Source organism: Podarcis cretensis (genome assembly GCF_951804945.1).
Source record: "Podarcis cretensis genome assembly, chromosome: 1".
NCBI classification, from domain to species: Eukaryota; Metazoa; Chordata; class Lepidosauria; order Squamata; family Lacertidae; genus Podarcis; species Podarcis cretensis.
The window spans coordinates 15602131-15614314 of record NC_137170.1 but is presented as its reverse complement, the minus strand read 5'-3'; the positions used below and the strand labels follow the sequence as shown (position 1 = coordinate 15614314).

At 43.9% G+C, this 12184-nt stretch overlaps 1 protein-coding gene and 1 long non-coding RNA gene across 5 annotated transcripts; one reads left to right on the top strand and one right to left on the bottom strand.

The window, feature by feature from the left end:
- Positions 1 to 343: 343 nt before the first annotated feature.
- Positions 344 to 9185, top strand: EIF5 (eukaryotic translation initiation factor 5). Of its 4 annotated transcripts, none has more exons than XM_079953739.1 (12): positions 344 to 494; positions 966 to 1176; positions 3146 to 3425; positions 3559 to 3640; positions 4223 to 4395; positions 5702 to 5813; positions 6550 to 6692; positions 6849 to 7004; positions 7159 to 7320; positions 7833 to 7997; positions 8450 to 8587; positions 8793 to 9185. In XM_079953739.1, the coding sequence occupies exons 3-12, from the start codon at positions 3354 to 3356 to the stop codon at positions 8883 to 8885; spliced, it is 1296 nt and encodes a 431-aa protein (XP_079809865.1). In that variant the 5' UTR covers positions 344 to 494; positions 966 to 1176; positions 3146 to 3353; the 3' UTR covers positions 8886 to 9185. The 4 variants fall into 4 exon arrangements, with proteins under 4 accessions (XP_079809865.1, XP_079809864.1, XP_079809863.1 ...); XM_079953738.1 differs by having other exon boundaries at positions 349 to 494; positions 782 to 1176; XM_079953737.1 differs by lacking the exon at positions 344 to 494 and having other exon boundaries at positions 739 to 1176.
- LOC307203170 lies at positions 9000 to 10158 on the bottom strand. Its single transcript, XR_013833142.1, has 2 exons — positions 9799 to 10158; positions 9000 to 9760 (listed from the first exon to the last, which is right to left on the bottom strand). It is a non-coding gene; the product is annotated as an uncharacterized lncRNA (long non-coding RNA).
- Positions 10159 to 12184: the final 2026 nt, after the last annotated feature.

Below are 12184 nucleotides of genomic sequence, written 5' to 3'. Positions count from 1 at the left end.
CAAGAGAACAGAATCGGCGCGACCTTTAAAAGGATTTAGAGAGGTGCATTTTACGTTCTTGCTCCTTAACATAACTCCCGACCCTCTTATCGCGTCTTCACGTTACGAAGCGAGGCGACCAAGAACCGCACTCCCTCCCCTCCCCCATGTGCCAGGCACTGACTCATTCTTCCCCCTCAGCTTGAACTCTCGCGAGACTCTGGCCCCGTCTTGTAAACGCGATGTCCTTTCGGGCGCTGGTAGTTCTTCGATCGTAGCGGCCGGCCGGGGAGGTGGCGCGTGGGGGGGGGGCGGAATGTTGAGAGAGAGGGAAGAGACGTGGGGAGGGGGAGGTCACCAAGCGCCATGACAGACAGGAGCCCGGAACCAATGAGACCGGCCGAAGTCAAAGCGCGCAGCCAATACCGCGGCGGGGTGGGCGCGTCCTCGCCGGCGGCTGATTGATCTCAGCCTTGGCGACGGCGTTGTTCAGTCGGAGCGAGAACATTCTAGAGGTAAGTGCTCGGCGGCCATTATGGCCTTCCCCTACCCCTCCTTTCCCCCCCCCCCACCGCCCTACGATCGCGCGCGAGCTCCCAGTTTAAAAAAAAGAAAGAAAGAAAAAAGCGCCTCGGTTGCCTCTACGGCAGGTTTTGCCGAGCCTTGAGGTGCGCGCGCGCGCCGTTCCTCCGCCCCCCCCTCCGCGGCTTCGCGCGCCACCCGCACGCGCGCGCGCCCCCGCCGCCGCCGCCAACCCCCTCTAACAATGCTGCCTCAGCTGACTGTATTTCCCTCCCGGCAGAGCAACCGGCACGGCCGCTCCCGCTGATCCCGCCCGCCTCAGGACGCTCGGACCCCCCCTCCCCTCTTCCTGGCGGTTGCGGCGCCGGCCTCCTCCGCCCTCGACCACCGGACACAGAAGAGAGCGGAGATCAATATCTATATATATATATCTATATTTAAGTAATATACGTCTACTTTGAAAGGACTGCAGGAGGAAGGGGAGCAGGAGGAAGACGAAGAAGAAGAAACACCACACCGCCCCCTTCCAGCGTCCGGGTGCTCGGTGGCTACACCTCTCTCTTCCCCCCCTTCAACCCCCCGACGTCGCTCATCGTTTCTCCTCAACACCGATTCGGCCTTCGTCACAGCCCCGGGCGAGCAGCGTTGGGTTTATGTCTGTATTGGACGAAAACGGTGAGTCGCGAGGGAGGCGGCGGCCGTTTGAACAGGCGTGGGGGGGGCGCTTGAAGGGGCTCCCTCTCCTGAGGGGACGCGGCGGTGGGAAATCCGGGTCGGGGGTGGTTTTGTGGAAAGGCGAAGCGGGGCCTCAAGAGGGAAAGAAACGGAGGTGGGGTGGGGGATAGCGAGGGCGGTGGGGGCGGCCATGGGGCAGAGGCCTCTGGGGCCCCTTTTCGTAAGGTTTTTTTCACTTAAATGCGTCGCTGTGATAACAATAAGCCCCTCTTCTAGTTCTCTCGTGGGGGGGGGACGTCTGAGAGCTATGCCGCGGCCCCCGTCCCTCATTCCGCGGTAGGAAAGTGGGGCGGTAAGATGGGGCGAAAGTGTGTATAATAATAAAGACGGTGGTCGCCGCTGCGCTTTTTATCCAGGCTTCTTCTCTTCTCTCCCCCCCCCCCTCTCCGCGGTCGCGGGTTTCTCCACAAGATGGCGGCTGCCAGGTCTTCCGCGCCTCCCTCCCTCGTGATGCTGGGCGGAGGGAGGGGCGGCGAGGGAGACGCGGGGGTTGGGGAGAGTGCGCGCTCTGTGGCGCAGTTCCTAAACCCGCAGCGCCGGGAGGGTGGAGGAGGGCGAGGGCTCCTTTCTTTCTTTCTCTCGGTCGGTCGGTCGGTCTCTTTCTCTCGCCATGCCTCTCTTTTTCCCGGGTTCAGAGAGCGACGCGGGGCGGGGGAGAGGAGATCGGAGGGAGGGGAAGAGAGGAGAAGCGCCTGCGCGGCACGCTGCCGCCCCTCGTATATAAGGCTGACTCAGTGCTTAATTGCTGCATTTCTGAGTCATTCCGACGCCTGGGTGAAGGGGAGGTGGGGTTTTGGGGGCTTTTGCTTTTTTATTAAACCGAAGGGAGGGAGGGAGCGGAAGTGCTCTTTATACGCGGAGGCCTCGTGGCGTGTGAATGGCTTTTCTCCCCTGCAGGTAAAAGCATCACGTTTTCTTTTTCCTCCAGGTTCCAAAGTATTTAGTGTAAAGGTTTTGCGCCCCCCCCCCGTATTTTTGTTTCTTTTTTTACTTCGGATCTTTTTTGGGGGGGGGTTCATGCTGCTGCAGGCACGTGTTTAGGTCATGTGGTGGAAAGGGTGGGAGAGCAAAGTTCCATGCTTGAAACCTTATCTGCTGTGTTACTGGTTGTTTTGGCGTAAACAGCTTTGATTCGCTTAAATAAGTACAGGCAATTGTTCTTTATGGCAAGGGACTTGTGTAATGAGGTGGTTCAGATAAATTTTAGTGGTGCTGATTAAGTAGGTATGGCCCCACTCCAACATTCGCTTACTAGCACAGTATACCCTTGAGGATACAAGAGACTTAAAATATGTAGGAGGTGCCTTTCATATGAACTCCCACTGAAAGCAAGTGCTGGTTCAACATTAACTGGTAAAGGTTTAATGAAAATATCCACCTGCTAAATAGGTGCAGAGTGACTGTGCAGTGGAATGTGACAAGTTATTACTGAGTCAACATGCAACATAAAAGGCTTATAATTGTACCAAGTTCACTGTTCTTGGCACAAGCAGGCATAATTCACTCGTGTTACTTTTACAGTTGTTTGGTTTTAATATTCTATCTGCCCATTTTTGTCAAGCAGCTTAACAACCAAGTAGACTATTTATATATATAACTTATATAGTGTTTAATATTATAAAAAGTTGTTCTTCGCATATGATTGTTTAAAGATACAAAAGGTTCAGTGGGCTATTTAGACTTGGCAATGCTGTGTTTTAAGAAAATAAAAAAACAATGTAGCCTTTGCTCACACATACTTTAATTCTGTCTTGGGTGGTAAATGGAAAAAGTTAACAAATGAAATTTTGCTAAAGTTGACCTAGCCCCTAAAATGGTTTCCAAGCGCTATCTCTTGACATTGGCTGAGTCTTGCATGAATGTTATCCTCAGTGCTACAGAAACTAAATCTTGCTTTCTTAATTTGCAGAGCTGTTGCGCAGCCATTGGTACCTGTATTGGGGAAATATAGCATACAAGCAAGAACCTCACAGCCTCGGTGGCGAAAAATTTTTCATGTCAGAGACCGAGAACTCTTGCAGTCGTTTATGTCATCACGTCTTCTCCAGACAGAAGATACCAAAAAGTTGCAATCAAAGATCTCTCCATCTTATTGATAAAGCTACTAATAAGCCAAAATGTCTGTCAATGTCAACCGCAGTGTTTCAGATCAGTTCTATCGCTACAAAATGCCCCGTCTGATTGCCAAGGTAGTAGCTGCAATATTTAAATTTCTTAAGGCCTAGCTTGAATTTCACCTGTTTAAAACTCCTGAAACAAAAGAATTATTTCTTGAATTGAGCTGGGTTGAATAAGCATGTTTAACAAATCTTCTCTTCCTAGGTTGAGGGCAAAGGAAATGGGATAAAGACAGTTATAGTCAACATGGTTGACGTTGCAAAGGCGCTTAATCGGCCTCCTACGTGTAAGTTGGTGCATAGACATTTTACTCTGCCATCCCTTCTTTTTGTACAAGACACTAAAAACTTGCATATGTCATTTGTTCTAACACTGCACAAATTTAACTTGCACAGAAAAATCAGGCCCTGCTCAGATTGCTCCTGTATCAAATTTGAACATTCCAAGTGTACTAGCAATCGCCATGCAGCTGCTTCTGCATCAGTCAACATACACAACCTTGTCATTTTGTCTCATGAAGTCAGTAGAAAGCCCCTAAGGCGAGAAGGAAACTGTAAGGAAACAGTGTAGCCTGACATGACTAACAGTACTTTTAAGATGACACAATGTTTAGTTTTGTACTGCCTTATATTTAACAAATAGCAGTACTGAGCTGGTTATAACCAGCGCTCCTAAATGATGCTGTTGTGGGCAGGGAATTTTGACACTGGTCTTCAGATTTATAGTGAAACATGCTGTGGTTAAAAAAAGAGTTCCAACTTCTTTTTTACTGTTATTAATGTAGCAAGAGCCTGCTAATGTTTTGAACATAAATTGGGGTGGGAGAAAAGCCATTGCAGAGTCGTAATAATTTTTTTTCTTTTATTAGATCCCACCAAATTTTTTGGTTGTGAGCTGGGAGCGCAGACCCAGTTTGATGTTAAGAATGACCGTTACATTGTCAATGGATCTCATGAGGCGAATAAGCTACAAGACATGTTGGATGGGTTCATTAAAAAATTTGTTCTCTGTCCTGAGTGTGAGAATCCCGAAACTGATCTGGTAGGTACTACTTTCAGAATATTCGCAGGTGTCTTTTAAAGACTGACAATATAATTTGCAATGCATTGTCTGAAAGTGGCTAATGCTGGAGTGCCACACATTTGTCTAGTAAGTGCCAGGAGAGGAGGCTGCCTGTAAATCCTATCTGCAGTGCCATAAGTTATTTAATTAAAAATAAGAAATGAAGTAAATATACAGCTGAGCTTTCACTTTAACTGGAGGTTTCCTTTCCTTGCATAGCTTATGCTTCAGCATTTGTATCAGGGGAAACAGTAATGTGAAGTCATTGAATGTATGACATTGCAATCCTATAGTTGCATATATAGAAGTCTTGCTGAACTCATTGGGCCTTTTGAATAGACATGTATTAGGATTGTACTGTCCTGAATTTTGAGTATGCTAGTTAAATTTTGTCAGATTTCTCCTCCTTAAGAATAGAAATCAGGCAAACATAGCAAATTACAGTGGTGCCCCGCAAGACTGAAAACCCGCTAGACGAAAGGGTTTTCCGTTTTGGAGGCGCTTCGCAAAACGAATTTCCCTATGGGCTTGCTTCGCAAGACGAAAATGTCTTGCGAGTTCCTGCGGGGTTTTCCCCCTTTTTCTCCCCTTTTCCTAAGCCCTAAGCCGCTTATCAGCTGATCCGCTAGAAGCCGCTAAACTGCTAATAGCGCTAATCCGCTAAGCTGTCAATGGGCTTGCTTCACAAGACGAAAAAACCGCTATACAAAGAGCCTCACGGAACGGATTAATTTCGTCTTGCGAGGCACCACTGTATAAGTTAACTGGATTCCTTTGCATAGAACAGTTGGTTTTAGATTGCTGTGCAAGGAGCCAGTCCACTTGGAGTAGGGGTATGGGGGCTTGTTTGCGTGCCTCATTCATTTCTTGTCCTGGACCATTGGGTGCTTGAAAAGTGAAATGCAGCACCTTGAACTGAATCTAAAACTGCATTGCCTTCCCCAACTTGAAGTTCTGCTGAGATGCCTCCTTCTTGGGGGGCAGGGGAGTACCAGCACTCCCAAAACTGTATCTCCATTGACTACTGTGCAAAGGAGGTTTTTTTGGTGTGTCACCATTTCAAGAAGGTCTCGGAAACTTCCTGTTTCCTGAACCTCAAGACCTTGCTGTGGTTACCACACAAGAGGGAGAAGGGGATCTTTTGCAAGGTAATAAGACCTTTGAACGTTGAGTTTTCCTTCCCCTCCAGGCTTTTAGAGTAGCAATGAAAAATTATTACTTTGCATTTAGTGCCAAGGTAATTGGGAAGATGGCAGGCATTAAAACTACTACTTTTTTTTGACAGCATGTCAATCCTAAGAAACAAACCATTGGTAACTCTTGCAAAGCCTGTGGCTATCGAGGCATGCTTGACACAAACCATAAACTCTGCACATTCATCCTCAAAAACCCACCTGGTAAGTGAATAAATTCCTCTGGTTTTGGTGCACCAAAGGACAGATCATAAATTAGGCTGGCAGGGTACCATTCTTTGAAACTATTTTATGCAAGCAACACTCTGTGGCAGATAACTACTTGTCTGCTTCAATTTAAGCTTGCTATAGTAAGCATAGTCTGACCTATTCCAGTGGCCTCTGTAGGTGAGGCCATCTGTTATATAGACTCTTAACATCCTAGCCATTGCTGTTATTCTCCATGAGCAAATTCTGTACATCCTGGTCTACATGAGGTGAGAGTACTGCCTTCTAGTTTTCTATATTGTCACACAGAGTACTTTTTCTGTAACTGCAAGTAGCTGGTCAACTATTGTCAACACTTTGGGTTATGCTGGATCTAGAAAAGTTTAGTTCTGTAACACACGCAATTAGTAGCACTCTGAATGTTCACTTAGAGGTGATTGGTTTTGGTATTTCTTTTGGTGTCTGACTCAGAGTCAGGTGTTTTCCATGTGTCTTTTCTAAAAGGCAACCGCACAGTGTTGGCTTGAGAAAAAGCTATCACCCCAAAAGACATATTAAGCAGTCTTGCCAGCCCCTGGTTCAGGTGAAACTAAGATTATGCTCATCTGAAAACAGTAAAGTAAAATTTCATAAGCTATATTTAGAGGTGTTGGGACAGCTGTGACTGAAACTGAAACATCAGATGAAACTGTTTGAAAGCAGCTATTGAATAAAGACTTGTTAATGTTTGCAGAGAGCAGTGAGACTGGTACAGGCAAGAAAGAGAAAGAAAAGAAGAATAGAAAAGGCAAGGATAAAGAGAATGGTTCTGTGTCTAATACTGAGACACCATCCCCACAGTCAGCAGCACCAGAAGAGCTTAGTCCTCCACATGTGGTAAGTACACATGGTCAAATTGAATGAGAGAGAAATGTCTTGATCAGAATGTATTCCAGGTCATTGCTTACCTATATATGAGAGGTGTGTGTCAAAGTGGTTCTTTGTGTTACATTTATGTTCTCACTTGTTACATTAACCACTTTTACTTTTCAGGATGATGATGACGACGACTGGGGTGAAGACACAACCGAAGAAGCCCAGAGACGCAGAATGGATGAAATCAGCGATCATGCAAAAGTTCTCACCCTGACTGATGACCTAGAAAGGACTATTGAAGAAAGAGTTAATATACTATTTGACTTTGTTAAGGTAAAAAAGGATATTAGTGTGCTCCTGTTGTGCTGAAATGACATAACCTTTTAACTAGAGTAGCTGGCTCATCCATTAAGTGAACTAACTATTAAGGAATTTAGGTATAGCCAGCATGGTTGCAAGTATAGTAGCATGTTTTTTATATTTTCAGAAAAAGAAGGAAGAAGGTGTCATAGAAACATCTGATAAAGATATAGTGGCAGAAGCAGAAAGACTGGATGTCAAAGCTATGGGACCCCTGGTATTGACTGAAGTCCTCTTTGATGAAAAGGTCAGAGAGCAGATAAAGAAGTACAGGCGACATTTCTTGCGTGTAAGTTCTACCAGTGATTTATCATACACCTAAAACATGGTGAAGCGACAGCATTTAGAACTCAAAATTAGAGTGACATACAATCAAGCTGCAAGTTGTATTCTGTTTCAACAATTGATTTATTTGCAATGCTTTTCCTGCATTTGTTTACACTGCTCTGGTAAATTAACTCCAGAAAGTTAGTTACACACTCCTTCCCTCATTAGCCGTCTCTTGGTTTCTGTGCTGGGTGATAGGGCGATGGCCTGTGTCTGGTATGGAAATACTGTGAGTGGTTCAAATTGGATGGAGTATTCCATGCCTCTGCAGGCAGCCCACTGAGTTTCATCACTGGATGCGGAGAAGGCAAAGCATCCTGCAGCCCCAAAGTAAAATTCAAGTGTTCTCTTGCGACAGCTTGCTCATTGGTTTGGGTAAACCCCGAGTTGCCTATTGCAGTCTGGGAAGTGGCTAATAAGGCTCGTGTATGCAAATGGATTTCTGTTCCCTGATCATCCCAATTCATTTCACAGTTCTGCCACAACAACAAGAAGGCTCAAAGATACCTTCTTCATGGCCTGGAGTGTGTGGTAGCCATGCATCAGTCTCAGCTGATTTCTAAAATTCCACATATCCTGAAGGAAATGTATGATGCAGATCTTCTGGAAGAGGAGGTCATTCTGAGCTGGGCGGAAAAGGTCTGTATTAATTACATAGCAAGATAAATCTCACAAATAATCAAACTTGTAAATGTACACCTGTTTGAATGGCAGTGATGGCATTTATGAATTGTGTGATTGTGCTGCAGGATTTTGCTCTTTGATAGAACTTAATATCCAAGAGTACAGAGGGAGGGAAGGAGATGGTAGCCTGGGAAGGGGGATGAGACAACTTGTACATCGGTACATAGGATCCTCCCCCAAAAGTTTGGGGTTAAAAATTCAAACATTGATTTCTCATGCCTGTGGAATTGTATGCACTGACTGACCCACTCCTCTGTCACATTTCCAGCCCAACTGCCCTCCATAATGTGGGAAGAGGCAAACCTCAGCAACATGTACTCATAGATATTAAGTTCCAAGTTGTTCATTAAATGTTGAGGTAAGGAAACAATGCAGTGCATAGAATTGACATCAGTCTTCTTTTGTAGGCCTCGAAGAAATATGTCTCTAAAGAGCTTGCCAAAGAAATTCGTGTCAAAGCAGAACCCTTCATTAAATGGCTGAAAGAAGCTGAAGAGGAGTCATCTGGCAATGAAGAGGAAGAGGATGAAGATGAAAATATTGAAGTATGTGTTAAGCTCAGCTTTGAAAAGTTGGTTAAATCTATCTTTAAAAATATCTGTAGCAATAACCTAACGGCAACTAAGTCTTTGATTTGAAACAGGATTTTGTACTCCCATGCAGGCATATTTACTGTAGTAGCCATCTACATTTAGAAAACCTCAAGCTTGTTGACTTCATTGCACTAATGAAACCTACCTCTTTGTGCAGGTGGTGTACTCCAAGACGGCCAGTGTACCTAAGGTTGAAACTGTGAAGCCTGCAAACAACAAGGAAGAGGACATTGATATTGATGCTATTTAAAGTGAATCAATCTAGTTTCCAGTGTTACAGTGCATATCTCTCTGCATCTCTTACCAGAAGTGCAACATGTGTGCACAAGCTGTAATAGCTAAACATCGTGCTACACTTCTTGAACTCAAAATGTATCTTACCATGACTGGTATTGTAACTAAGTTTAACAGATGAGAGGAGTTAATACACCAGCAAACTGATCAAAGTTTGCTGTACAGCATGTTTCTTTTAAACTTTGTCTTGGACATAAATACTTGGAGCACATTTATACAGTTGTGAAAAATAAAGGATTTGGTTTTGGAATCTTCAGTTATGACACATTCCTGTTAGTTATTCATGGACAACATTCAGTTAATGTGGCAAAGAAACACATCTAGAATGGGACTCAGTGGGGTGGGCTTGATCTTGCTTGTTGTATCATTGGATGAGGTGTCTGGTCTGCCTATACAACTCTTTACTTACATTTGCTGCCAAACATGCTGTGGAAGAGGAGAACTACTGTTGTGGGTGGAACAAAATTTTCACCACCATCCTGACACTTGAGCAACCTTCCTCTCATGTCATCCTAATTTCAGTTATTGGGTCCATTCAAAATGAATACTTCCAAACTCTTGGAACATTATGTGAAAACTGATTGAAGATAAAAAGGATCAGTGGAAAGGATCACAATTTACATGTAGAAAATAAATAGTCTTAAGTTTTGGTCCAAGAGATGTCACTTGAAATGTCTGTCATGTAGCCTATAAGTAGCTATTGATTTCTCAGACAGATTAAGCAAACTCTAAATCAGGCCTACTACTGTTCCCTTTTTATTTAAGAATTGGAACAGGTCCCTTTTTGAAATTATTTTCCCCCAAAACATTGAAATGTTCACTAAATAGGGACTCATTCTATGTTACCAAAACAATGTAATCAAGGGTACTTTTTTAAATGAGAAGAACATGAGTTTCTTGAAAAAAACGAATGGAAAGCATAAACTACTTTGCAGCTGCTACACTCCTAAGGATAGTATTTTGCCCTCTCGGGGAGTGCAAACTTGAGTGCCAGACCTCTTCCAAACATGCAGGATTAAAACTGGCTTCTGGGGAAATTCCTTGTTCTTGAAACAAGTCTGCACATGTCCATAAAACAACACTTCATCTTGAAGTTTTGGTTGTCTCCATTTGTGGGATGGATGATAGTATTCAGTCAGAAAGAAGTTTGTCTTTACTTCCTCCTGTTCACTTCATACACAACTATTTGTTGTACAGGTGCTACTTTAAACCCAAATAGGTAACTACACTATGTCCACTAAGGAACACATTTTATGTACTAAAAGTATCAGGTACTAAAAGTATCAGATACTTAAACTAATGTCAATAGATTTATTTAGCATTGCACTGTTAAAAAACATTTGGAGATCCAGCAACTCCTTTACTAAATGTTCTTGCAATTTTATATATTTGCTCACAAGTTTTGAGGAAACACTTCATTTAACAAATTGGCCAAAGAGCAATCGTAGAATTGTCCAGTTGGAAGGTACCTGAGGGTCATCTAGTCCAACCTTCTGCAACGTAGGAATCTCAACTAAAGCATCCATGACAAATGGCCAGCCAACCTGCTTAAAAATCTCCAAGGAAGGAGAGTCCACCATCTCTTAAGGGAGCTTTTACAAGCCTGAGCTCATTCTGACCTCCGAAACTTGGCTACTCGTGTATACCCTTTGTGATCTCTCAATTCTTCCATTTCTTATAATGCCTTTAAATCTCGGCTTGTTTGTAAGCTGCTGATGGAACCACACCAGTTTCTTTAGATGCCTCCCACTTTTCTTACTGGAATTGTCTGCATTTGTGCATTCAGTATTTCACCTTTAAGAAACTAACTCCCTTCTCCTGAGTATTACCATGGAATCTTGCCCAGTAGTTTCTTAAGCTTTTTGAAAGCAGCCTAAAAGTCCTGAGTGCATGTTTGACTATACTCTGCCTTCCCTTGCCTGTGTATGATGAAAACGCATGACATGATCACTTCCTCCCAAGGTTCCCACTACTTTGTTGATCACTTCCTCCCCTTGGTGTTTTTTCCAGTTTTTTGGGATATTGACTAGCTCAGCCATACAAAATTTCATCAACATCAATAAAACAGACAACTAAAAATGCCTCAAATGAAAATTTTGCTGTTCAGGGACTGTAGAACAGCGGCAGGATTCAGCATACTGTTTATTTCTATTTTTTGCTAAAAAGGGGAAAAAAGATCTTCATGAAATGTGCATGTGCCTATTAATATGGATACATGCAGATTATTGGGGGGGGGGGGTTTAAAATAGCACCATAGCACAGGAGTGCCCAAACTTCAAAGAGGGTCAGATTTGATGAAGTGAACGTGCATGAGGGCCAACCAAAATTGTTGACCTTTTTTTAGGATTGAAGTTGTTGAGCTTTCGGGGAATTTTACCCCAGGAAATAAACTGCCACAGGGGCCGGATTAAACCGATCAGCTGGCCGGATTAGGCCCCCAAAACGGACTTTGGACATGCCTGCCATAGCAAGAAAAGCTGTGGCCGGGTGAGCTGTGTACCTGCTCAATTTGCTCTCCATATGCTCACTGTTGACGGGGAACTTTTTAATTTCTTTTTTTTACCAACACCCAAAACAAACAGTGAAACCGCCCAGGCGGCTGATACATTGGGTATACATAATCAATGATAACATATTCAAATCAACTATATGTACAGTTCTATATACCTTAACACTCCCACCTCCACAAGGTTTATTTAACTTTTAACATTTTAATTGCCCCAAATTGTTCAAACCTGCCCAAATAATTCAATATCTTCTCAAACCAATCCTCCTCCTCCTCACTGACCTTAAACCCTTCCATTTTATGCATCTTCACAGTTATAGTCTAAGATTATAATATTTTTTGATTTTTCCCTCCATTGGTTCACACCTAGCTCTTCTGCATTTTCCCAATTACTCGCTATAACCTGTCAGACAGGTTGATGGGGAACTTAAAGACCCATTTTCTCTCCCTTTTCAGGGTCCTTCAAACAGAGGACTGTCTCCCATAAAGCTGGATACATGGCTACTCCAGAGAAACTGTCAAACTAAGCTGCTATTTTTGCATCCTGAAAGAAGACAGGAAACTTCTACTTGACACAGATACACATTTCAAGACCCTCTTACAGCTTTTTGAAGTTCACTTCGGCTGCAAGATAGAATCTTCAGGCAGCAGAACAGCTTCAGATCCTATAAGTGACTGAAGCTTCAAAGAGACCTGGAAGGGGGGAAATCCAGCTGAGCAGATCTCTCTCCTGATTTTTTTTCCCCAGC